This window comes from Balaenoptera musculus, chromosome 2 (assembly GCF_009873245.2).
Source record: "Balaenoptera musculus isolate JJ_BM4_2016_0621 chromosome 2, mBalMus1.pri.v3, whole genome shotgun sequence".
In the NCBI taxonomy this organism is placed as follows: domain Eukaryota; kingdom Metazoa; phylum Chordata; class Mammalia; order Artiodactyla; family Balaenopteridae; genus Balaenoptera; species Balaenoptera musculus.
This window is the reverse complement of record NC_045786.1, coordinates 88,352,390-88,380,199: the sequence shown is the minus strand read 5'-3', so window position 1 is coordinate 88,380,199 and position 27,810 is coordinate 88,352,390. Positions and strand designations below refer to the sequence as shown.

General features: G+C 36.4%; 1 protein-coding gene across 1 annotated transcript in view; it reads left to right on the top strand.

Moving 5' to 3' along the window:
• CTDSPL2 (CTD small phosphatase like 2) overlaps positions 1-27,810 on the top strand; it is a 72,603-nt gene that overhangs the window by 22,166 nt on the left and 22,627 nt on the right. The window contains exons 3-5 of the mRNA XM_036842332.1: positions 16,365-16,503; positions 18,055-18,204; positions 24,247-24,462. Of these exons, the coding sequence (XP_036698227.1) occupies positions 16,365-16,503; positions 18,055-18,204; positions 24,247-24,462 (505 nt within the window). The remainder of the gene's footprint in view (positions 1-16,364; positions 16,504-18,054; positions 18,205-24,246; positions 24,463-27,810) is intronic.

Here is a 27,810-nt window from a genome sequence, read left to right as displayed (position 1 = left end):
GTTATCACTATTGCCTACTCTTATGTTCTTTCTTGGGATTAGTATATATATGATAAATTTCTTATTATAATGTAAGTTTGTCACTTTGATAAGTAGAAAAATAAATCAATGTGACGGTTTATTCATAGTGATAGATTTTTGTCATCATAGAACTAACAGAGCCTAGTTACTGTGAACCGTTGGCCAAGATTTAGAGGTATTCTGTGTTAGAATTTTCCTTTTTGTTTTGGTGGTTTTATTTTGTTTTGTTTTTCTAATAATATAAGTAAAATTTCTTTTGTTAATTTTAAATGTAATTTTTAAAAGTTTCTTTGAGTTAATTTACATGAGCCTAGAAGTATTCTAGTATTATTTTATAACAATGATAAAATTCCTTCCAGAAACATGAATTCCTGAATCTTTAAATTCTGTATGGGTTTTCATTAGCCCCTGTTGATGAAAACATCACTGTATGTCAGTTCATTCTCTGAACACTTCTAAATGTTGTAAAGTTCTTCCTCATCTTGAAGAAAATATACCTACCCTTTACTTTTTCATAGGTTCTTTTTCTTCATGTGCAAGTACAAACCCTCAGTCACTGTCCTGGCTAAATATTTCTAGTTTTCATTATATGACATGTATGATATAGATCACCATCTTGGTCACCCTTTTCTGTTGTTCATGAAAGGTAACAACCAGAAGCGAACATAGGTTTTTCCTATGTCTTCTGACTTCTGTTCATATTTATTTCCGTTGATTTGGACATTCTTCTACTAATGTGGCATTATATTATATTGTATCGTATATCATGTCATGCTTTCTTTTTTCTCCTTTAGTAGTTTTAGATCTTCTTTGTTGGTCAGCAAATTTTTGCCCATGTCAATTAAAACACTCAGGGTTTTTCTATAGTAATTGTTGTCAATTATTTAACAATATGCACTACTGTCTTTCCAATAAGTGACAATGCTGGGATTTAACCCAGGTACTATTTGACTCTGATATCTGTGCTGTTTTTCCTATACCATTCTGTCTCAAAGTAGGTAGATAATATCTTTATAGCATCACCTGTCTTGTGTAAGGATTGAAAATTTTCTTGATGAAAGTAAATAAGAATTGAGTCTTTCTATGCTGCTGATTTTGTCATTTATTTATATTCTATCATCAGCTCAAAGCTTGGAGCTTATTCTTCTAGGACATTTTTTTTTCCCTAGTATTTTTTGCATGTATCATCATCCTCTGTCTTCATTCTTTCTGACTGGATGACAGACTGCTTCTCTTATTTCTACAAGTGTCCTTTTAAAATCTAAGTTAGTTAGATAACTCCCTATGCAGCCACTGGTTTCTTTGGTACCTTTCCTTTCCTCTTCTTTTGGACTTTTAAAGTTATGTGGTTAGAATTGAACTTTATAGACAAGTCTCTTCTGCTTTCTCTTTTGAGTTGTCTTTCTTCTAAGGTGTCTGACATTGCTCTCATGCCTGTCTTATGAGTCTGGCTTTTTGAAACTTGGTCTCTGCATATGGGCCAACTTTTTTGCTCTTCTTTACTATATGATTTCCAGTTTGAATGGCTGCTGATATTCTTGCCAGTTTACTATCACTGACCCATTTTTATTTTCCTAATAAGTTTTATCTGTATTCTAGTCCTAACTTGGCATAAATTAGCCATGAGAGTATTTAGATAATTTAAACATATGTTGTTCATCTAAGAGGTGTGTATTAGTTTACTAGGGTACGTAATAGTCTGCCATAACAAAATATCACAGATTGGGTAGCTTAAACAACAGAAATTTATTTTCTCACAGTTCTGGCAGTTTGAAATCTAAGATGAGGTGTTGCCAGGTTGGTTTTTTCTGAGGCTTCGCTCCTTGACTTCAGATGGTCACCTTCTTGCCGTGTTGTCATATGGTTGCCACTTGGTGTATGTGTTGTCTGTTTTGTAATCTCCTCTCCTTGTAAGGACACTAGTCATATTTGGATTAGGGCCCATCCTAATGATCCCACTTTAATTACTTCTTTAAAGGCCCTATCTCCAAGTATGACTACATTCTCAGGCTTTTGGGGTTAGAGCTCCAACATAGGAATTTTAGGGGACACAACTCAGACTGTAACAGAATGAATGAAATCTCTCATCTCTTTCAGATCTAGATTTTATGATTCAAGGATCTACCACTTCTCTCATTTCAGAATTATGTAATTGTCAGTAAGAGTACTCAGGAAGTGTTCATACTCAGTCTTTCTGCTTTTAGCGTGATGAGATTCCTAATATATATTTGAAGTGAAAGAAGACCTCACAACTAAAATGTATTTGCTTTATACCAGTGATCTCTCTATTCCTTTCTAAATAGGTGGTTTCTAGAGTTTTCCCATAACAAAATGGTCTTTTTCTCTGTTACCTAAATACTGTTACACTGTCATAGTTAGGGTTCATCAGTTTCCTGTTACATTAAATCAGTGTTTTTAGATCTCTTAACTATGATCCACAGAAAGAAATAACATCTTATATACTACATTCATACATATGAAACAAAACTCACCCTTAACATACTTGATGTGTTCTGATTTTTCTTTTCTATTCTGTTGTTTCTTATTCTCCTTTTAAAGGTGATTTTCATGTTTTAAATTGATTTTATGATCCACTGATGGGTTGTGCTCCTTAGCGTGAAAAACATGATTAGATGAAAACTTTGTTCTCTTTAACCTTTGTATTACTAAGCTTCATAGTTATATTTGGGAATTTTCTTCCTTCCAAAGTTAAATCTCATTTGTTTGTGTAAAAGAACGTCTTTCTAGATGAGTTCTTTAACAACTAGATTAATTTACCGTTTATTTTTATTTTTAATTAACTTATTTATTTTTGGCCACGCGGGGTCTTCGTTGCTGCACAAGGACTTTCTCTAGTTGCAGCGAGCGGAGGCTACTCTTCATTGTGATGCGCAGGCTTCTTATTGCGGTGGCTTCTCTTGTTGCAGAGCACGGGCTCTAGGCGTGTGGGCTTCAGTAGTTGTGGCTCGTGGGCTCTAGAGCGCAGGCTCAGGAGTTGCGGTGCACGGGTTTAGTTGCTCCACAGCACATGGGTTCTTCCCGGACCAGGGCTCCAACCCGTGTCCCCTGCACTGGCAGATGGATTCTTAACCACTGCACCACCAGGGAAGTCCTACCATTTATTATGGAATGAAAAAAATTAGCTCAGGCTGACTGGTTGAATTTAATGGAGGGAAAGATAATTGGTTTTAAGATTCATTCATATTCATATTCTCTCCCTTCTTTCCTTCCCTCCCCTCCATCCCTTTGCCTACACACACACACACACACACACACACACACACACACACACACACACCCCTATGCATATATTCATCTATTTCCTTCCTTGATCTGCTGAACTTTGTGCACCTATCACCCAGATCTTAGTTTCTAAATACCATCTTCCACAAAAAGAACCAGGGTTCCTTGAAGAAATGTCTCATTCTAAGGCTTTGGTAGTAACAGATTGTAACCTCTAGAATGAAATAACCCATGAGACATAATAACTACATAGATGAATGAATGAATGAGAGGAAAGGAAAAGTTCTTCCTCCTTTCTCTTCCTCCCTGTGGCTATCTAGTCAACATTTGTTAGAGACTTTCCTTATCACATTAGATTAATTGGTATCTTGCTTGAAACTCAGAGGCTATTTATGTTTGGATCTATTTCTGAAATGTATTCTGTTCCATTGATCTGTATATCTATTTTTATACTTATATGATACTGTCTTTATTACTGCAGCTTTTATAGTGAGTCTTGAAACGAGATAGTATGTCTTCCAACTTTGTTCTAAGTTTGCTTTACTACTTTAAATCCTTTATACTTACATGTAAATTTTATTTTATTATTATTTTTTTAATTTATTTATTTATTTTTGGCTGTGTTGGGTCTTCATTGCTGCTCAAGAGCTTTCTCTAGTTGGCTGCGGGCGGGGGCTACTCTTCGTTGCAGCGCGCAGGCTTCTCACTGAGGTGGCTTCTCTTGTTGCAGAGCACGGGCTCTAGGCGTGTGGGCTTCAGTAGTTGTGGCTCACGGGCTCTAGAGCGCAGGCTTAGTAGTTGTGGCGCACAGGCCTAGCTGCTCCGTGGCATGTGGGATCCTCCCAGACCAGGGCTCGAACCTGTGTCTCCTGCATTGGCAGGTGGATTCCCAACCACTGCACCACCAGGGAAGTCCCCTTGCATGTAAATTTTAGAATTAGCTTGTCTATTTCTCCAGAAAAGCCTACTGGCATTATAATAGAGATTGTATCACATATGTAGATCATTTAGTGAGACTGGACATCTTAACAATATTGAGTCTGCCACTTCATGATCGTGATATATCTCTATGTTAATATAGGTGTTCTTAATTTTTTCCTGCCAATGTCAAGGTCTTACACACCTTTCATTAGTTTTATTCTTAGATATTTGATGTTTTACAATGCTGTTTTAAATGATGTAATACCTGAAAGTTTTTACTTTCTGTTTGTTGCTAATATATATAAATATAATTTATTTTTCTATATTGACCAGGTACTATGTGAAATTGCTAGATTCACTTAATCATTCTATTCTTTAAGATTTCATAGGGTTTTATACATACATAATCATATACCAGATAACTATAATTTTCTTGTTCTCTTCTGATTTCTAGGCCTTTTATTTCTTTTTCTTCATTTATTGCATTGGTTAGGACCTCTAGTACATTGTTCAGTAGAAGTGGTGAGAGCAAACACTTGTTACTGATCTTAGGGGAAGAGAGTTTGTTTACATTAGGTATGATGTTAGCTAAATGTTTTCCATAGTTATCTTTTATCAGTTTGAGGAAGTTCCCTTCTGTTCCTAGTTTGCTATAAGATTTTATTATGTTGTTGAGTTTTATCAAAGACTTTTCTGTATCTATTGAGATATTCTTCAGATTTTCCTCTTTTAATGTGGAGTAGAACATAAATTTTTTTGAATGGAAAACCAAACTTGTGTGGCTGGATTTGATTTGCTGCTGGGTTTTTTGTTTTTAAGGATTTTTACATCTGTGTTCATGAGGGTTTTGGTCTGTAGTTTTGCTCTGTAATACTTTAAGATTTTGGGATCAGGATTATTCTGGTATCATAAAACAAGTCAAGAACTGTTCCTCTGCTGCTTTTTTTTTCTAAAAGAGCTTGTGTTGACTAAGTATTATCTCATCCTTAAATTATGAGTAGAATGCACTGGTGAATTCTGGAGAGGGATTTCTGGAATGTGACTGGGATTTCTTTATGGAATAGTTTTTATTATAAATTTGATTTCTTTAATATATATGGGGTTGTTTAGCTTTTCTATTTCTTCAGTTTTGGTCATGTGTTTTCCAAGGAATTTGTCTATTCATCAAAGTTGTCAAATTATTAGGTGTAAAGTCTTTGCAGTATTTCTGCATTAACCTAATAATGTCTGCAGCATCTGTAATGATATGTTCCTCTTTTCACTCCTGATGTGAATAATTTATGATTTATCTTTGTTTTGATCCATCTTGCTCCTAGAGCTTTATCAGTTTCATTACTTTTTCAAAGAACCAACATCTGTCTTTGTTCATTTTCTCTTTTCTTTCCAGTGTCTGTTTAATTGATTTCTACTTTTTATTTTTAATATTTTCTTCTACTTTCTATCTGGTTTACTTCTACTTTTCTAACTCATAGAAGTGGGAGCTTAGAATAGGAATTAGTAAACTTCTCCTGTGAATATTTCAGATAAGTGATATTTAAGGCTTTGCAGACTATATTGTCTGTAATTGCAGTTACTACTCAACTCTTCCATTGTAGACAATACATAAATGAATGAGCATGACTTTGTATACTGATATTTGATTTTCATCATAATTTTCATGAGTCATAAAATATTATCGTTCTTTTCATCCCCCCCCCCAACCATTTAAAAATATAAAAACTACTCTTGGTTTGCTGGCCATACAAAAGCAATGTGCTGGACTTGGCGTTTGGACTGTAGTTTGCCAGCCCCTTGCTTAGGTCATTAATACTACAGTTTAATTTTTTTCTAATTCAAGTATTTAAAGCTATGATTTTCAAAGTACCACTTTCCCACACATTCTGATTTTATATATGTGTGTGTGTGTTGTGTGTGTGTGTGTGTTGTGTGTGTGTGTGTGTCCATATATATATATATATATATATATATATATATATATATATATATATATATATATATATATGTTTTTTTTTTGTTTTTTTTTTGGGGGCCGTGTCATGCGGTGGATCTTAGTTCCCCGACCAGGGTTCAAACCCGAGCCCCCTGCATTGGGAACACGGAATCCTAACCACTGGACCGCCAGGGAAGTCCTCTGACTATATTTTTATTAACCTTATTTGTGATTTATTCTTTGACCCATAGATTATGTAGAAATGTGTTATTTAATTTCCAGATCAGATATTTGGGCATTTCTTAGATATCTTCTAATTGTTTATTTCTAATCTAATATTATTGTTATCCAAGAATATACTCTGTATGATTTCATTTCTTTGGTGTCTTGATATTTTGTAGCATATAGACTATTTTGGTGAATGTCTTATGTATTTGAAAAAATATGCATATTCTGGAATTGGTTAGTGCAGTTCTATAAATATCAGGTCAAGTTAGTTGATAATATTCCAGTTTTCTGTGTCTTATTTTAAATCTCCAACTCTTAATTGTGAATTTGTCTACCTTGTCTTTCAGTTCTGTCAGTTTTGCTACATGTGTTTCAAAGCTCTGTTGTTAGGTGCATACACATTTATGATTGTTGGGTGTAAATTGTTCTTGTTACCACTGTGAAATGTCCCTCATTATCTCTAGTAATATTATTTGCCTTGAGGTTTACTTGGCCTAATATTAATAAAGCCACACAGTTTTCTTGCTTACCATTTGCATGATACACCTTTTTCCACCCTGTGTATTTATATTTAAATTGGCATGGTTAGTCTATTTACATTTAATGTAGTTATTAATATGGTTGAGTTTAAAGTCTCCCATCTTGATATTTATTCTGTATTTATCCCATTTGTTATTTGTTACTCTGTTCTTGTCCTGCCTTCTTTTTGACGAACTAGTTATCTTTTAGAATTCCACTTTTCTCCTCTGTTGACTTTTTAAAAATTAACTTTATGGGGTATAATGAAACACAATAAGACACTGATTTAAAGTATATGTTTTCATGAATTTTAACAGAATTATACACCCATTACCAAAAAGTACCCTTGGAGTTTTTGCAGACAGTCTCACAGCATCACCCTAAACAACCATTGATCTGCTTTCTATCATTATAGATTGTATAAATCTTTTCTAGAGTGACCTATGAATATAACATGTCTTGCTTCCTTCACTCAACATAAAGTTTTTGGATTCATCTATGTTACTGCACGTATCCGTAATTTATCCCCTCCCTCTTCTGTACCCCAAGTAGTATTCTATTGTATGAATATACCACATGTCATAATTTGTTATCCACTTGGATTATTTCTGGTTTTTGGCTATCATGAATGAAGTTGCTATGAATATTTCTGTCTTGAATCCATGTGTGGGCATATATTTAGGTTAAACGTGGGTAAATAACTAAGATTGGCATCACTGGATTGTATGATATATGTGTGTTTTTTTATGGTAGCTTTATTGAGATACAATTCACATACCATAAAACTCACCCATTTAAGGTACAAATTCAGTTGCTTTTAGTATATGCACAAAGTTACGCAGACATTACCACAGTCAATGTTAGACCACTTTTATCATTCCCCAAAGAAACTCTGGGCCCTTTGGCTATCACTTGTCAGCTCCACCTTCCAGCTCAAATTTTTTTCCCATTTGTTGGGGGTGACTTTTAATATTTTCTCTTGTGATTTCATTAGTAGTCCCTCTTGAGCAAGTGGTTCTTAAACTTTTTGAACTTCGGATCCTTTACCTTCTTATAAATGATTGGAAACCCTAAAGAACATTTGTTTATGTGGGTTATATCTGTCAATATATCTCATTAGATGTTAAAACTGAGGAATTTTGAAAATATCAAAATTATAATTTTAAACCCATTACATGTTGATACAAATAATATTTTAACTTTTCTAAAGACAAAAAGGAAATTAGTGGGAAACATGACATTACAGTTTTTTTTTTGTTTGTTTTGTTTTGTTTTTTTTTTTTGGCTGTGTTGGGTCTTCGTTTCTGTGCAAGGGCTTTCTCTAGTTGCGGCAAGTGGGGGCCACTCTTCATCGCGGTGCGCGGGCCTCTCGTTATCGCGGCCTCTCTTGTTGCGGAGCACAGGCTCCAGACGCGCAGGCTCAGTAATTGTGGCTCACGGGCCCAGCTGCTCCGTGACATGTGGGATCTTCCCAGACCAGGGCTCGAACCCGTGTCCCCTGCATTGGCAGGCAGATTCTCAACCACTGCGCCACCAGGGAAGCCCGACATTACAGTTTTATAAACCTCTTTAATCGAAACTTCATAGAAGGTAGTTTGTTGTCATTGAAGCATATAAAGAAAATCATACATGTATTTAGAAAAGGGAAGAGTATTTTAATATTCTTTGTAGATAATTGCAGATATTATACCAAAACTTGACAAACTGTGTAGTATCTTAAGTTCTTGTTCCAAGATTGAATTTGAGAGCGCTACAATGATCTTTTCATTGGTCTGTCTTACGCTTGGAATGAATCTTTTACCTATATATGATTTTGTAACATCATGCACTGGTTATTTGGAAAATATTGGTTCACTGAATTATGTAGATCTTCCACATATGTGCCCACATTGACATAGTTCATTATTTAATATTTAAAAATCACATTTCTGAACAACCCCACTGATCTCAACAGAACAATCTTTAAGTATTGGAAAGCTGTCAGTCTCATGGTGCTTTGTCCAAGTTTTCTAAAATCTCAGTTTTTGCTTGAATGCTCAAATTTTATTGTTGGCAGCAAAAAGTATCAGTTTTTCTTGAAGTGACAGACTTGCTTTGTTCACTTTTCAGAAAATAATCTACTTCAATAAAGATAGTTTTCCATAAGAAAAAGTGGTAATTCAGCTTACAGCTCAGTCATGCAAATGCTTTTTCTCGACAGTTGTGGAAACACAGTTTGCAGCAGAAACGCTTTGTGTGTACTTCCCATCTTGTCATATAGAATTTAACACATATTTAAGGGTTCAGATTTAATTAATTTTACAGCTTCATCAAGGACCTTCCTAAGTAGAGCTGGCTTTTTTTCCCCCATGCAAGTGCATGGCAGTGAAAAATAAAATAACTATTGGGTGTGTCAGTGCCTTGATTTGTGCTAAGGTGGCAGTAGTTATGAACCATTTTTTTTGTACAGTCATCGCATATTTTGGCACAAGTTATTCTAGGATAAATTGAGATGTAAAAAAATAATTCACCACTTGTGTTTGTTACTATGCATTCACAGTAAAGAAGATTTTTGATGATTAGTTGATACTAGTATCAGACAAGTACAGTCAAAACAGAAAGTCCAACCACATTAGTAAGGCTAAAGTACAATTCAACATACCAGATTTTAACTCATTTTCTGTATTTACAGTTAAGTCTTTAATTCAGTGATTTACTTTATCATTAGAAAGCGGAAGTGCCTGTTTCTTTTATTGACTTTTTTTTTTTAAACATACACACACTCATCTGGAAGGTAAGACCTTCCAGATTCATAATTTATATATTTATTTATTTATGGCTGTGTTGGGTCTTTGTTGCTGCACGCGGGTTCTCTCTAGTTGTGGCGAGTGGGGGCTACTCTTTGTTGCAGCACAGGGTCTTCTCATTGCGGTGGCTTCTCTTGTTACGGAGCACGGGCTCTAGGCACGTGGGCTTCAGTAGTTGTGGCATGTGGGCTCAGTAGTTGTGGCTCATGGGCTCTAGAGCACAGGCTCAGTAGTTATGGCGCACAGGCTTAGTTGTTCCGCAGCACGTGGGATCTTCCCGGACCAGGTCTTGAACCTGTGTCCCCTGCATTGGCAGGCGGATTCTTAATCACTGCACCACCAGGGAAGTCCCTCTTTTATCAACTTTTATTGAGCAGGCTTCAGCACAAACTACTGTGCAAGAGTTTATAAGTTTCTCATAAGTTATGTACACTTCTTTGACCAATGCAATATGATAACTTTCTAAGATATCTCATTGGGTTTTGTAATTTAAGTTTGAAAAGCTATAACTTTTTGGCTTTTAAAGATCTCATCATGTGTACATTTAAAATATTGAGTTTCTTTTTTTAAAACGGAATGATTGTTCTCAAATGCACCTGAATTGGCACCATAATTCTATTTGAATATGTTCTATTGCATAAGACAACTTAATTTTACAGCCAAAGGGACATTAGTTTTATCATATTTTCATTTGTGATTTACAGTTTCGTTCAGTTTCCTTGGAGTACATTCCCCCCTTTCATGAGTTAGAGAATTCTATGTCGGTTTCTTTTCATCACTTGCAGTAATGGATTGAATTCACAAGTCGCCCAGCTCCCTTTTTCAATCCAACAATCCATTTTTAGTTATAAATTATAAATTTTCTTTTATTTTAAAAGAGTTACTAAATTCTAAAATAACTGTTTTAGGTGAAATTTTTTTTTTTAAACGTGAAAGCCTTCTTTTTTTAAAAATAATTAATTAATTAATTAATTTATGGCTGTGTTGTGTCTTCGTTTTTGTGCGAGGGCTTTCTCCAGTTGTGGCAAGCGGGGGCCACTCTTCATCACGGTGCGCGGGTCTCTCACTATCGCGGCCTCTCTTATTGTGGAGCACAGGCTCCAGACGCGCAGGCTCAGTAATTGTGGCTCACGGGCCCAGTTGCTCCGCGGCATGTGGGATCTTCCCAGACCAGGGCTCGAACCCGTGTCCCCTGCATTGGCAGGCAGATTCTCAACCACTGCGCCACCAGGGAAGCCCTTAGGTGAAATTTTAAAAACCAAATTTAATAATATTGCAGAGCAAAACAAGAGTACTCTTACTATGTTTCCGTATATACATAGAGAGAGAGAAAAAAAAATAAAACTTTGAGATTTCAGAATAATTTATTGGATCATAATGAGACTACAGAGATTATAGCAGGTATTAGTGTTGCAGACAGTAAAGGCACAGTAGAAATATTGAACACAAAGATCTTTTGTATTTACTCATAGATTTGCCTTAGTGGTATTCATTCCTTATTGCAGATTTAGGATCCCATCTGGTATTATTTATTTTATGCCTAAAGAACTTCATTTGTTATTTCTTGTGGAGATCAGCTGGAAATGAATTCTGTCATCTTTTCTGTCTCAGAATGTTTTTAAAGTGAACAGTTTAAAAAATTTATATATTGACTATCTCTTGCCAATTTTTCTTACAGTTTATATATTCTGAGCCTGTAGCCATTACCTACTACCTTTTAATCTTCATTTATCTTACACAGGTTCTACATGTGTTCTTTATGTTTAATGCTTATCCTCAGTCCTCTAGTTATGGTCTGTAGTCATTTTTGTTTTCGAAAGCTCATTTTCTGGTAGATGCCACACGAAGCACTCATGGGCACTATTATCTGAGTTCTGTGCTTAAAAATCAGTTTTACTGAATATGAAATCCTTGTCTCACAGTTTCTCTTCTTGATTTTTTAAAATGTTATTCCATTTTCTTCCAGCATAAAAAGCATTGCTTTCAAAGTTTGATGGTACTTTAATTTTCCCTGTGTAGATAAATGGATTTTGCCTTGTTCTCCAAAGGATTTTTTTTCTTTAAATTCTGTTAAATTTAGGATCTTGGTAGTTGTTTTTCTGGGTTGATAGTTTTAGTTAAACAGTATACTCTGGGAATTTCCTGGTGGTCCAGTGGTTAGGACTCCAAACTTTCACTGCCGAGGGCCCGGGTTCAGTTTCTTGTTGGGGAACTAAGATTGCACAAGCTGCGCAGTGGTTGCAGCCAAAAAAAAAAAAAACTAGTGTACTCTTTCAGTATGTAATTTCAGATATTTTATTTGAGGAAAACTTTCTGATATGCTCTTGTTTTGGCTTCCGTCTCAGGGCCTACTGTTTTCTGTCTGTTGGATCTTCTTTGTCCATATTCAGTGCTTGTCACATTTTGATGTCTTAAAATCCAGCCCCCCTCCCCCATTTTACCTTCTCTTTCTCTTAAAGGCATAATCTATTCTATTTACTCACTTTTATGTCTGTTCTAGTTTAGTCTTTATTTCGAAATATTTTTCTCTTATTTCTAATTATTTTGTTCTGTTACTGAGTTTTTTCTAACTCTGATGTATGTGTCATATCACTTTCTTAACTTTTTTTGTCTTTTTTGAAATAAAGGTATAATTTTTGTCTGTTCTCTTGTGCTTTTTTTTTCTTTTTTTTTTTTTTTTTGGCCATGCTGCGCGGCATGTGGGACCTTAGTTCCCTGATCGAATCCACACCCCCTGCAGTGGAAGCGCAGAGTCTTAACCACTGGACCACCAGGAGAGTCCCTCTTATTTCATCTGCTGTCATTAAATTGGTCTGCCATGCTTTCAGTTGAATATCTACCTGTTAGCTATTTGGGGCTTCTCCTGTTCTCAGATGTGTCACATGCCATGTTGCATTCCTTTGCTTTCGTTTGCACTGGTACAGATGTTTTGGCTGTTGGTTTGTTCTCATCTGCTTGCAGTTTGGGGGAGAAACCTTGTTTCCTGCTTTTGTTGTAAATTGGCTTTTGGGGTTTTGTTGTCTCTTTAGTTCTCTGTATTTTTCCTTTGGGATTCAGAGATGTAAGAATACCACCTTCCCAAGATTTTCCCTTTAAAAGCCTATCTTAGAGACAACTTTTAAAAATACAAACTCCAGACAAGACATTGTAGGGTTATTAAATTTTTAAAAATAACCTGTACAGTAATGTAGAAATCTTGTTTTTCCTAGTTCCTCTTCTAAAAATCATATTATATCCAAAAATGTCCCCCAATTATATACTTGAATGTTTAAGGAAGAGTAGGATTTGGTGACACGTTTCACAATTGGAGCATCATCAGACATTTGAATGCATTATTCTGAAGGATAGAATTTTACTGTCAATGACTGCAGACCTTTAATCCTGATCTTAACAGCTTCCTCTTTCTCTTTAGAGACGTAAGCTCAAGTATTTGAATATATTCTCAATTGACCACAGTATAACCTTTTCTGTTATATGTGGTACCTCCATATTATCAGTTAGCTTATATACTATTGGTAAATAGGGAAGTAGTTTCAGTGTAACATGGGTGGGTTTTGGTTTATACATGATTTTTTCTAAACTGGACAAGGGGATCCTGAATAATGGGGGTAGAATTTTATACTGCACACAGAGTTTTTAATTAAAAGTGGTAAGCTGTGTCAGGGGTTCTGTCTCAGAGAGGTACACCCTGGTCTAGCAGGGACTCTTCTTTTCATATGGCAGTTTGCATTTCCTTTTGTGTCCATTTTAGCAGTCTTCCTGGCTTAAAGCTCCACTTCTCAGCTCCCATAAACCCTTGTTTCTACTTCTTTGTTTTTAATACCTTTTATTAAGCTCTGAGGAAGCATTTCAGCTGCTCTTAGCTGCTTAACTGGGGTGTGCAAGTTATTTCTGGAGGTCCCAATCATTGGTTTTCTTAGTGCTGTGGTTACAGAGTTACAGGGGCATTGGCTGATCTGCCCCAATGTACCCCTCTCTACCCTTCTGGACCCATTTTTTTCCCCATAAGCCTTGATATTTTTAGGGTTGCAGAGTGCAAAGTTTCCAGGAATGTATGTATGTATTTACATTATACCAGATGTACTAAGAGACTTCAAGAAAATGCTGGAGCTTAGTGTAGTGAGGCTTTACAGCATTGTTTCTGTTCTTGAAGGACTTTAGAAAAAGAGCCCCTATAATTCTCCTGTAATAAAGATCCAGTGTTTGGGATTTGAGACTTCCTATTCATCATTTTTAAATGCAGGGGAATAATAAACAGTAAAAATTTGAGGAATTATGTTGTGGATCACTGAGGGTTTACTTTGTGCTAATGAGATTGTTTGATGAACCTACCTAAAATTAGAGAAACTGGTGAGTAAAAGTAAAATTCTGTATTGGATGATACTTACAGTATTATCTTTTTTCTATTTTGATCCTGGTAGGGAATTGTAATTTTGGCCATTTACAATACAAAGGTTTGTTTCAGAAATAATAATATTCAACTTACAGAAAATGCATAGTAGTATACTGTATTATTATTTGTTGTGGAAAAATCTAATCCTTATCAAAAGATTTCAGGTACTTTCACTAAAACAGCAAGGAATTATAGGCCAGTATTACAGTAATGGAAGAAGATTGCTCATGTGATGGATGAAAAAATTGTACTCTAGAAAAATTGTACAGATGAGGAAAATGGATGTATAAATGGAGAAAAATCAGGTTATTGCGTGGAGTATAACATTTTAGTTAAGTCCTGATAAACCCATTGTAAGTTGAAAATGTTGTAAGCTGAAAATGCACTTAAGACACTTAACCTACTGGATGGACATCATAGCTTAGCCCAACCTACCTTAAACATGCTCAGAACAGTTATATTAGCTTACAGTTGGGCAAAATCACAAGTGTTGAATATCTTATGTAATTGATTGAATACTGAAAGCGAAAAACAATAGTTGCATGGATACAGAATGGTTATAAGTGTGTCAGTTATTTACCCTCATGATCAAGTGGCTGACTTTGAGCTGTGGCTCACTGTGGCTCACTGCTGCCGCTGCCCAGCATCACAAGAGAGTGTAGTACCTGCAAATGGCTAGCCCGAGAAAAGACCAAAATTCAAAATTCTAAGTACAGTTTCTACTGAATACGTATTGCTTTCACATCACTGTAAAGTCAAAAAATCTTTAAGTCAAACTATCATAAGTCTATATTGTAAAAATAGTGTAAACTGGTCATGTGGATTTGCCCCATATAAGGAAATGAATAGAGAGCTTTGTTAAGGAGTAGACTCCTTAGTGTTGATTTGGACATTTTGAGAATTGACGTTAGGTGTGTGGCAGTGGCAGGCCCTATTAATTTTGTGTCATTTTTGGTACTATGTGATAATGCCAGCAAATTCCAGTGGGGTTTGCTCAAGGAAATGACCCCTGTTCTTTTGAGTAATTCTAAAAGTAAGGAAAATTGCTGGAAACTTAGACCACATTGTGAGATTCAGTATTTCAGTAGCATGAAAATTTAATGGACCCTGAGGAAAGAATCTGAATTGTGAGGATGCTGTAATTATATTTGTGTATTGTAATAACGTTAATAAATACTCTTACGACTCTGTCAGATTTTTTTCTGTGTTTTCTTCTACTGTTAGGTATTAATTCTGTTTGTTTCTCCTGGATATGAAAAAAGAGGAGAAAGCATATTACAACATATTTTATCTTTTTAAAAATCTGAGCATAGTTGACATACAACATTATATTAGTTTCAGGTATATAGCATGATTCAATTTGTTTTTTGGTTGCACCACACGGTATGTGGAATCTTAGCTCCCTGACCGGGGATCGAACCTGCGCCCCTGCAGTGGAAATGCGGAGTCTTAACCACTGGACCGCCAGGGAAGTCTGATTCAGTATTTTTATATATTGCAAAATGGTTACCACAATAAGTCAAGTTAAAATCTGTCAGCATACGTAGTTACAGAATTTTTTCTCTGATAACTTTTAAGATTTACTCTCACAGCAATTTTCATATATGCAATACAGTATTATTAACTATAGTCACCATGCTGTACGTTATATCACTGCAACTTAGTTATTTTATAACCTTTTGTACCTTTTGACGCCTATCACCCATTTCACTCATCCCCACCTCCCTGCCTCTGGCAACCACCAGTCTGTTCTCTGTATCTGTGAACTTTGTGTTTTTGTTTTTTGTTTGTTTTTGTTTTTTAATTCCACATGTAAGTGAGATCATATGGTATTTGTCTTTCTCTGTCTGACTTTTTTCACTTAGTGTAATGCCCTTTAGGTTCATCCATGTTGTTGCAAGTGGCAAGAGTTGATTCTTTTTTATGGCTGAATAATATTCCATTGTTTATGTATGTATGTATACGTGTGTGTTATATGCATATATATATATTCACTGCATTATTTACAGTAGCCAAGATATGGAAACAACCATATCTAACTGTCCATCAATTGATAATGGATAAAATTGGCTATTGTAAATAATGCAGTGAACATGGGGGTGCATGTCATATTTTATCATTTTAAAAGTGTAACCTGTAGGGAATTCCCTGGCGGTTCAGTGGTTAGGACTCGGTGCTTTCACTGCCATGGGCCTGGGTTCAGTCCCTGGTCGGGGAACTAAGATCTCACAAGCTGCGTGGTGTGGCAAAAAAAAAAAAAAAGGGTAACCTGTAAAGCAGAATGACTCTGTTCAATGCATGTTTTTCCCTCTTATATCTTAAGGAAGAGAGAGAAAATCCTTCAAAACGGAGTAGAATTGAACGTGATATAGATAATAATTTGATCACATCAACACCAAGAGCAGGAGAAAAGCCTAACAAACAGATATCTCGAGTAAGACGGAAAAGTCAAGTAAATGGAGGTTTGTTAATGTTTACGTATTGCTTTATTAGGTGTAAGCAGAGTTCTCACTTGACATGTTTGTGTTCTGTTTTTAAAAATCTACTTTGGAAAAAAAAAAAAAATCTACTTTGAGCAATTTCTGCCTTATTTTTGTAATCTCCTTTGTATTAAATATTAGTGGCATGAAGTAAATAAAAATTTACCTTCCTAATGTAAATCTACTTTGATGAATTAAAGTGACAATTAAAGGCAGAGCAACTAGCTTTATACTGTTTAGCATGAAAATGTATATGAAACTCATTTCTTAAAGCAGTAATAATTGTGACTTAATTTATTTGAAACGTACAAAGAATTTGTTTCTGGATTATGGAATTTCAGAGCTATAGGGGGGACTTGGAGCTCTCAGGTCCACAGTTCTCAACTAGGGGTGTTTCTGTCCCCTAGCGGACGCTTTTCAGTGTCTGGAGACCTTTTTGGTTTGTCACAACCTGTGGAGGGATTGCTACTTGCATTTGGCAGGTGAAGGTCAGGGGCACTGCTAAACATCCTACAATGCACAGGACATCCTCCCATAACAAAGAATTATCCAGCCCAAAAGGCAATAGTGTTGCTGTTTATAAATCCTGTTCTAGATCAGTACCTTATTGTATTGCTGACAAGCTCCTCAAAGTCAAAAAGGAGAAAAAAAAGATGGACAAGCAGAGAAACCTATACAGAATAGCACTTTAGAGCATGGAGTGCTACCTTTTAACCAATACTATTTTAAACACAGCAGTGATAATAATTCCCTGCCTCTTTCCTCTTAATGCAGTGATGTATCTCCATTGTTAGAATTGACCATAAGGGAGAAAAGGGATAAACAAGTTAAAAGAGCTCTAACAAAGAAGGAAAGAAATGTGCTAAAGTTGTGGAGGGTCAAGGATGATTTATTAAGACATTTGTATTTTATATTTTCCCAAAACCCATTAATTTTTTTTTATTTATAAGAAACTTAAAAAAAAAACTGGTTATTCTTCCTAACTACTCTGAAATGGTGCCTCAATATCCATAAGTAGTTTTTGACACTGCTGTATATATAGTCTTCTGCTTCAGTAGAACTAGTTGCCTCTATTTATTTAGCTGTTACTCATTAGAAATAGATTGGGAGGTAAGTTTTGTGAAGTAGGCAGCATCCCAAAATGTAAATAAACAAAGACAAAATCTTGCATTTGTGTTTTTCATATTGTAACTTGCTTGCTTTACTTACAAAGAGTTTATTTCATTTTCTGTTACACTGTGTTGATTTGAAGACTTTCAGTCTGTGTAATTCCAGATATAAATCTACTTTGTAAAAACTCAGTAAATTTTAGCGTTTATAAACCATTATAAATAAATTTGTTATAAAGATCATTTGATTTACAAGTGATTTACCTCAGGATTTCTTGAAATAATAAGCTTTCTAACATTAATGTTCATCAGTTTTCCTTATGTATTCTGAGGGAAAAAGTTATTTTTATAATGAATGGTTTAGAACACATTTATGAAAGTCATGTTTTCTAGATTGCAACTATTTTTGTTGTTTCTTTCTTAGAAGCTGGTAGTTACGAAATGACAAATCAACATGTAAAACAAAATGGAAAATTAGAAGATAATCCTTCCTCTGGCAGTCCTCCAAGGACTACATTGTTGGGGACCATATTTTCTCCTGTCTTCAACTTTTTTTCACCAGCAAATAAAAATGGTAAATATAAGTCATTAACCATAATTTGGGTTTAAAAGAGTAATTGTTTTCCTGCCTTTTTAAAAGATCTGTTTGATTTTTTTGGCATATTTTTGTTAGCATCTTATGTTTGTTTTCAGCCTCATTAAAAATACACAGCCCTTTTTTTTTTTTTTAAAGAATATATTTTCTTTCTTTTAAATTTATTTACTTTATTTATTTATGGCTGCAACGTGTCTTAGTTGCGGCACACAGGATCTTTCGTTGCGGTGTGTGGGCTCCTCATTGCGGCACATGGGCTCCTCTCCAGTTGTGGCATGTGGGGTCTGTAGTTGTAGCACACGGGCTCAGTTGCCTCGCAGCAGGTGGGGTCTTAGTTCCCCGACCAGAGATTGAACCCAAGTCCCCTGCATTGGAAGGTGGATTCTTAACCACTGGACCACCAGGGAAGTCCCAAAAATACACAGCTTCTAAAAGGCTTTTTTTTTTTTTTAAGTGACTGCAATAAATGTAGGTTATGTTTAATTAACTATCTGAAAAGCTAGATGATAAACTTTGGGCTGGAGGGAAAGTATTATTTTTTCTGTGTTGGGATGATTTCTGCATCTTTAGAGTGTGTACAGGAGAGAATTGAGAAGCATTTTCAATATTCTAGATCAGTAAAGTAGAATTTATTGAATATTTTGAGTGAGTTGAAACCAGATTTTTTTTTTGTAATACAATTTATTTTTATTATCATTTGCTTGTTTTTTTCCCCCTGTAGGGAATCTTCAGTTTAGACAAATAGTAAAACTACCCTAATTCACATGAATTGAAGGTTCCCGTTGTATGCCTTTGCAAAAAAATAAAAAATGGCCTCTTTCTCAACATATTTTTTTAAAATTAGCTGGTGTCCTATTTTTTCTGATAATTAATGTCTAATTTCATACAAGATAATTTAGTCTGTAGATTATTTGAGGGTAAGAGGTCATGTCTTTATTTTTGCATCTGCCATGTTGTTTGATACAGTATTGGGCACATGGGAAATAGCCATTAAATACCTGTTGCCTGATTTCTGGATGATAAAGCAATTTTTAAAAGGCAGAATGGTGCACTGTAAAATCAAGATGATGTAGGGGCAGAAATAATGTATATTAGCACATTAAAGGACTGTGAAGTCCTAGCATAGAAACAAAAAACTACCTTTAACTTTGTTTAACCCAGTATTCCCTAGACATATCTGACCAAGTACTCTTCTATGGAACATCTGTTAACATCTTAACATCTTTTAGAACTAGTGCCTCCATCTTTTAGAACTAGTGCCTCCTCTTTGGAAATGCTGGTGTAGTGGGAAAAGAACAGGCTTTGGAGTTAGATAAACTTGTTTTAAATTTGTTCCCAGCTGCCACTGTTTACTTATGTTACGCTGGACCAGTTCTTTAAACTCTTGAGCCTCTTAATCCATGAGAAAGGGTAATTATACGTAAACGTGAGGAGTGAAGATTCCAGTTCACTCAACAAATATTGAGCATCTACTATGTTCCAGCCATTGTGATAAGTATAATAAATTTTTATAGGTGCCTTGAGAGAGGTATGGAACAGTAGAGCATTCAAAGAATGGAATGGTCCTGTATTCTGGGTGGTGGCTCACAAAAGGCTTCATAGAAAAGCTGAATCTTGAAAGATGGTAAAGGGCATTCCACGTAGAAGGAGCAGTGTAAGCAAAGGTACAGTGTATTTCAGAAACAAATTAGTTTGTCACAGATGGAGCATCAGATTTGAGGAGTGCACAGGAAGGGATAAGATAGGAGAATTATAAAGAAGTCAGATTATAGAGCCAATTTTGTAGGTTTTTTGAACTTTATCCTTAGTCATGGGGGGATGATCGAAAGGTTTTAAACTGTGAGTAATATGAACAGATTTGTGTTTGTTTTTTTTTTTAAGTCTACAGATTTTTTTTTTTAATTTATTTATTTATTTTTGGCTGTGTTGGGTCTTCGTTGCTGCACGTGGGCTTTCTCTAGTTGTGGCGAGCGGGGGCTACTCTTTGTTGCAGTGCGCAGGCTTCTCATTGCGGTGGCTTCTCTTGTTGCGGAGCCTGGGCTCTAGGCGCACGGGCTTCAGTAGTTGTGGCTCACGGGCTTCAGAGTGCAGGCTCAGTATTTGTGGTACACAGGCTTAGTTGCTCCGCGGCATGTGGGAGCTTCCCAGACCAGGGCTCGAACCTGTGTCTCCTGCATTGGCAGGTGGATTCTTAACCACTGCGCCACCAGGGAAGCCCAGATTTGTGTTTTCTGAAGATCTATTTGGCAGTAGCATGTAGCCTAAATTCTAAAGAGGCTGGATGCAGGGAGAACATTAGTAGACTTGTAGTCCATGTGAGACTTCATACAACCTTCCTTGTGGTATTAGAGAAGAAAAGAAGGATCAAAGATATAGAATGGACAAATTTTGGGAACAGATTGGAGGTGAAAGAAGAGAGAGAGTAAGATGTACACATTAGATTTTCAAGAGAGAAAAATAAGTTCCTGGGAGATAGATAATTGAATTTAATTTGGGCCATGCTGAGCCTGAGATGCCTTGAAACAACCAAATAAAAATGTCTACTAACAATTTGTCATTCAGGTATGGGGCTTAGAAATCTGGATAAGCAGTAGAGCATGGTATTATCAGCTTATAAATATTAATTGAAACCAGTGGAGTAAATGGTCCATTTGGTTCATCAAACTAAGACCAGAATCTTGGGGGAAGACATTTAAGGACTGGACAAAGTTAAAGAAGCCAACAAAGGAGAAATGGAGGAAACCAGGAGAAATTGAGTCATAGAAGCCAAAAGAAGAGACTATCAAAACCCAGGGCCAAACAATTGTAAAGATAGAAGGAAAGGAAATGAGCATTGAAAAGGTATCATTAAACCTGGTAATTAACTGGTCATTGGTTTCGTTTGCCAGAAGAGTTTCAGAGGAGTGATTGGAGTTGGCAGCCTAATCCATGGGTTAAAAGAGTGAAATGGAGAGTAAGAAAGGGATCAGCACATATAGATTACTGTTATGAGGAACTTGAATATGAAAAAAACTAGAGAGGTCACGAAACCTCAAGGGGTGTTTTGTATTTGTGAGAAGCAAGCATGTTTTTAAGCCTCAGGGAAGGGTCTAATAGGTTGAACATAAGGGAAAAAGAAAAACTAATGAAGAAAGTTTCTAGGATCTACTGATAGGGATGGGATCAAGAGAACAGGTAGAAGGATTAGAATTGAAACAAGGAGAATAGACATTTTTCTCTGATGCTGGAGGAAAGAACGTTTGGGCAGCAGTAGTTCATGTTTGATAGAATTTTTTCTTTGAAGGAGGACATGGTATCATTTTGCTGAGATGGTCCTGGTGGCAGGGATTGAAGACAATGAAGGTTTAGACTGTTTGCTATTGGGTATAAGTAAAAGAAGCTGAATGACTCACACACAGAAATACTGAGCTGCATGTTACAGGCATAGCTAAGATTAGAGGATTTTATTTGGAGTACAACCAGTCTTTATAATTGTATTGTTTTCTTTATTACCTGGGTCTAGTGCCTGAGAAGCCTGTTAGTTAGATTGATTCAAGAGGGATTTCTATGATGAATGACAGTGGAAAGACAAGGAAGCGAGGACAGTGAGGCTGCTGGCTTGAGAGTGGTTTAAATAATACACCATGAAGTCTGACTGGATGAGGAGGGTGGAGAAGAAGCCATTGAGGGATGTGTTTGGATAAAAGAGATTGGCTTTTATCAAACGTGAAGATCACATGTAATAGAAATATTAGATAGATAGATAGCTAATTAGAAGATTAGGAGGTGTGGTAGGAGATTAATTATTTGAATTTTAGGTTTCAGAGGTGAACAGTTTCTCTGTGATAGTGTCCAGGTTGTAGCCATGGTAATAACTACTAAAGAGCATTACAAATGTAGATGGAGCTAAAGAGGGCAAGACCTTTGAGGGTTAGTTATTGGATGAGTCATTGACATCACCTGTAATAACTATATAGGCATTTAATAGAGCAGTAAACTGGTAGCTAGGTGTTAAATTCCTCTGAGATTGAGAGAGGATGCTGGCAATAGATGGTAGGTGACAGCAGAGGGCATAAGTGAAGAATTGTATAGCCAGGTGACAGCAATCTCAAAGGAGCAAACATTTTTACACATTAGTGGAAAACCAATGATCTGGTGGCGGCAATGGAGGTAAATGAATTCTGATTGAGTAACAAGTATGGGAGAATAAACAGCTTTGAGGGAAGGGTATCAGGAAAAGAGATGTCTTTTGGAAAGAGGTTAAATGTAAGGCAATGAGGGAGAAAGAATATTCTGTGAGGAAGTTGAGAGTTGTTGTAGGTTGATTTTGTTGTTGACAGTGACATTCGGAGGATTTCATAAAGAAATGGAGACTTGGGGTCAGTCCATAGTGGAAGAAAAATTGGGCAGCGGGTTCATCTAGGGGATGGTTGAATATAATGAGGAAACTAGCTTCTGTCTTTGTTATTGAGACGGAATCTTGTTGAGAAATTGTTCTTGTGTCTTTGAATAAAAAGGTTCTCATGATTAGGGGAACAGTTAGCTCATTTTTAGAGAACTATCTCTGGTTTAAAAATTACAACTGCACAAAATGGCTAGGATGCTTAGTACTAGAAAGATCAGGAGCTGTTTGAGGATAATGGAAAATTGTGTGTGTGTGTGTTTGTGTATTGCTCAGCACATAGTAAGCACTTAATAAATGATATTTGCTTTAATGAAGAGAAGTTCTGTGGTCAACAATACTGTATGACAGTTGACCCAACAACAACATGGGTTTGAACTGCACAGGTCCACTTATACAAGGATTTTTTTCAATAAATACTATAGTATAGGGCTTCCCTGGTGGCGCAGTGGTTGAGAATCTGCCTGCCAATGCAGGGCACACGGGTTCGCGCCCTGGTCTGGGAGGATCCCATATGCCGCGGACCAACTAGGCCCGTGACCCACAATTACTGAGCCTGCACGTCTGGAGCCTGTGCTCCGCAACAAGAGAGGCCGCGATAGTGAAAGGCCCTCGCACCGCAATGAAGAGTGGCCCCCGCTTGCCGCAACTGGAGAAAGCCCTCGCACAGAAACGAAGACCCAACACAGCCATAAATAAAAATAAATAAATAAACAAATAAAGTGTGGCATTTGATCAAAACAAGAGCCTTAAAAAAAAAAAATACTATAGTATACAGTCTGTGGTTGGTTGAATCTGAGGATGTGGAACTGTGGATATGGAGGGCTGACTGTAAAGTTATTCTCAGATTTCTGACTGCATGGGGGTCAGTGCCCCTAACCCCTGTGTTGTTCAAGGGTCAACTGTGTATACTTCAGAGTTCCTAAGAGACTGGATCTTAAATGTTCTCACCACAAAAAAGAAATAATTATGTGGCAGGATAGAGGTGTTAGCTAACGCTTAGTTGGTAATCATATTGCAGTATATAAAGTATTAAATCAATACGTATACCTGGAACTTACACAATGTTAATTATATCTCAATAAAAAATTTTTAAAGTTCTAAATTGACTTGTTTGACTATAAATGGGTGTTTCTAAGCTATTTGAACACTCTTAAGAAAAACTTTGTTCACAAATATTACTCTAGCTTATAATAGTCTTTATTCCTTATTTTTGAAATGTCTAGTAAAGACTCACTAAATAATGGTTATCCTCAGCTTTGTTTCTGCTCCATTTAGTTTTTCTAAATATTTATGAATTTTTATTGAATATATTTGACATATAAACATTGTATAAATTTAAAGTGTACAACATGTTGATTTGATAATTTATATATTGTAATATGATCATCATCGTAGTGATAATTAGCATGTGCTCTCTATCATGTTATATAATTATTCTTTCTTTCTAGTGGTTGGAGTAATTAAGTACTAGCCTCTTAGCAGGTTTGATGATTATAATACAATGTTGTCTGTATTCACTATACTGTGCATTAGATCTCTAGGGCTTATTTATTACTTGTTTTAAGTTTGTTCCCATCTTTCCCCACCCACTATGAGCTTTTAAGTGACGATTAATGTACAGTTAATCATGATTTCAGGAACATCAGGATCCGATTCCCCAGGACAGGCTGTGGAAGCTGAAGAGATAGTAAAACAGCTTGATATGGAACAGGTGGATGAGATCACTACCAGTACTACTACATCAACTAATGGAGCAGCTTACTCAAATCAAGCAGTTCAAGTGAGGTCATCAATAAATAATGGTTTAGAAGAAGCAGAAGAAACAGTTAATCGTGATATCCCACCCCTTACAGGTAAAAAAGATTCCTTTTTTTCTTATACATTTTCATGAATAGTTTGTAAAAATACTACTGTATTTTTTCTTAAATAGGCAGATTAAATGCGTAAGTTTTTCTTCCTTGAAGTTAATAAAATTAAAACTGGAAATAAAACTTTTCCCCCCAAATCCAGTCATTTTGAAATTGAATTTTTTTAAGGTTATTTTGACTGCATATTAGTCACTTTACAGTTTAATTATGTGTACCAATCTTACCACTTAGAGAAATTTAACACAGCTAACAAAATAATATGCTTACATTTATGAACATACTTATTATAATTGCATGAGTCTTAGATCCTTAAGGTCTGAAGTCCCTACATAGAGGTAGTCTCATACCTTCCGATTTGTTTCATATACAGATGATATTCCCAAAGAAGCTTCTGTTCTTGGGTCTCTCCTATACACAAACTTTGCAGCCTAATCCTGGATGCTTTTAAAGGCCTAACATAATTGTTAGGTCCCTGAGCCAGTTGTTATGGAAATGTAGAAACATGTGAGGTCAGCATTTGTTACCTCTGAGGGTTGTGGTAGATAGACATATAAGGCTAAAAGATGAAATTGTATTGCATTATGATTAAAAGCAGAAATAAAACTGAGGATGGACATCTTTTCCCAGAAGGAGAAGATCTTAGACTTTTATTTTAGATTTGTTTGTTTTTCCTTGTGGTGCCAGATATTTGAGAGAGCCGAGTACATATATATTGGTTGAGAAATAAGTTTGGCATAAGGAAGCAAAATGATGATCTCTCTGATAGAAAGGGGAAACTTGAAAAAAAATCATTGAAACAGCATGATACATTTAAAGAAAAAATGCATACAATTATGAAACTTCTATACAGTGCAACCCTATATCAGTATGAAGAGAAAAGCAGCATAATAGAGTTAAGGTTTATTTTATTTTACTTATTTTTTAAATTTTATTTATTTTTGGCTGCATTGGGTCTTCGTTGCTGTGCGCGGGCTTTCTCTAGTTGCAGTGAGTGGGGGCTACTCTTCGTTGCGGTGCGCGGGCTTCTCATTGCGGTGGCTTCTCTTGTTGCGGAGCACGGGCCCTAGAGCGTGGAGGCTTCAGTAGTTGCGGCGTGTGGGCTCAGTAGTTGCAGTGCGTGGGCTCTAGGGCGCGTGGGCTTCAGCAGTTGTGTCACGTGGGCTCAGCAGTTGTGGCGCATGGGCTTAGTTACTCCAAGGCATGTGGGATCTTCCCGGACCAGGTCTCGAACCCATGTCCCCTGCATTGGCAGGCAGATTCTTAACCACTGCGCCACCAGGGAAGTCCAAGGTTTATTTTAAATTTGTCAAATAAGGAATTCCCTGGCCATCCAGTGGTTAGGACTCTGTGCTCTCACTGCTGAGGGCCCAGGTTCAGTCCCTGGTCGGGGAACTGTCGGGTTGGCCAGAAAGTTTGTTTGGGTTTTTCTGTAAGATCTTAAGGGAAAAACCCAAAAAAACTTTTTGGCCAACCCAATAAAATCCCACAAGCCATGTGGTGTGGCACTCAATCAATCAATAACAAATAAAATGTTAGTATTGATAATGTTAAATTATAATGTTATAATTTAAGAATAATACTGAACCTAACGAGCAAATCTAATGCTGATTACTTTGCCTGGTGTTACAGGCTAGTGAATGATAAGGTATAGACTGAAGCCAGGGTTTTTGACTTCTTTGATGTTTTTTCTGTTTTTGTGCTTCTATATAAACCTTTGTACTCATTTTTTCTGACAACTGTGCCTACCGGGAAGGGATTTCTATAACTTTAGTTTCTAGAGGGGAAAAGATTTACTCCATTTGTCTCATTCATTCGTTTTTCTAACATATAATTGAACACCTACTTTTGTGATGGGCACTATTTATAAAGATGACTAAGATGTGCTCATTGACCCTGAAGAGTATATGATCTAATTGATGAGCCAAGTATACACAAAAATTACTGTACATTGTGGTGAGTGCTGTTACAAATAAATGAGCAAAATACTGACGTGGCACATGGCAGTTACTCTGGGAGGATCATGAAAGGAAGAAGTAAAAGTTTTGCTGATCTTAAAATATGAGTATGAGTGACAAAAGTGGTACTTTTCCCCAACTTCAAGAACGTAGCCAAAGAGAAGAAGGAAGGAGGCTGGCTCTACCATTTACTTAGCTGTGTGACTTTAGATAACTTATTTAAGCTCTCTGAGACAGTTTTCTTAGCTTTAAAATGGTAATAATAATTTAGAGCTTTGAAGACTAAATGAGATGAAATATGAAAAATGCTTAGCATGGAGGTGCTCGAATACTAATTACTTCCTGTCCCCCTTTCTCTGAGATTAATAGGAATTTGAAACAGTAAAGTGGTAGGAAGATATATTTTTCCATTTGTCCCCTTGTGCTAACGAACTGTTAGCACAAGGGGACAAATGGAAAAATAAAGTTGTTAGAAGTTGTTAGAAATGAACAAAAATTCTGCTTTACATCTGTTGTCATTTATTGAACGTACACACTGTATTGGCTCTGTCTCAGAAGGTATTAATACATGGTAATAGCAAAAAACGTAAGTTTTTACCCTGAAAGACTACTATCCACCAGTATTCCATTCCTATAGACGGATTACAGCAATTTTTATTGAGGTCCACTGTCTTAGTCCTTTCAGGCTACTATAAAAAACTACCATTTGGGCTTCCCTGGTGGCGCAGTGGTTGAGAATCTGCCTGCCAATGCAGGGGACACGGGTTCGAGCCCTGGTCTGGGAGGATCCCACATGCCGCGGAGCGGCTAGGCCCGTGAGCCACAATTACTGAGCCGGCGCGTCTGAAGCCTGTGCTCCGCAACAAGAGAGGCCGCGATGGTGAGAGGCCCGTGCACCGTGATGAAGAGTGGCCCCCACTTGCCGCAACTAGAGAAAGCCCTCGCACAGAAACGAAGACCCAACACAGCCTAAATAAATAAATTAATTAATATTAAAAAAAAAAAAACTACCATTAGACTAGGTGACATATAAACAATAGAAATTTATTTCTCATAGTTCAGGAGTCTAGGAAATCTGAGATCAGAGCCCCAGCAGATTCAGTGTCTGGTGAAGATCTGCTCTCTGGTTCATAGATAGCTGTCTTCTTACTGTGTCCTCATATGCCAGAAGCTATGCAAGCTCTTCGGGGATCTTTTTTTAAGAGCATTAATCTCATTCATGAGGGCTCCACCCTCATGACCTAATGACCTCATGACCTCCCAAAGACTCCATCTCCAGACACCATCACATTGGGGATTAGGTTTCAATATATGAATTTTGGGGCAACACAAACATTCAGTCTCTAGCATCCACCTTAAACTTTCATCTCCAAGACAT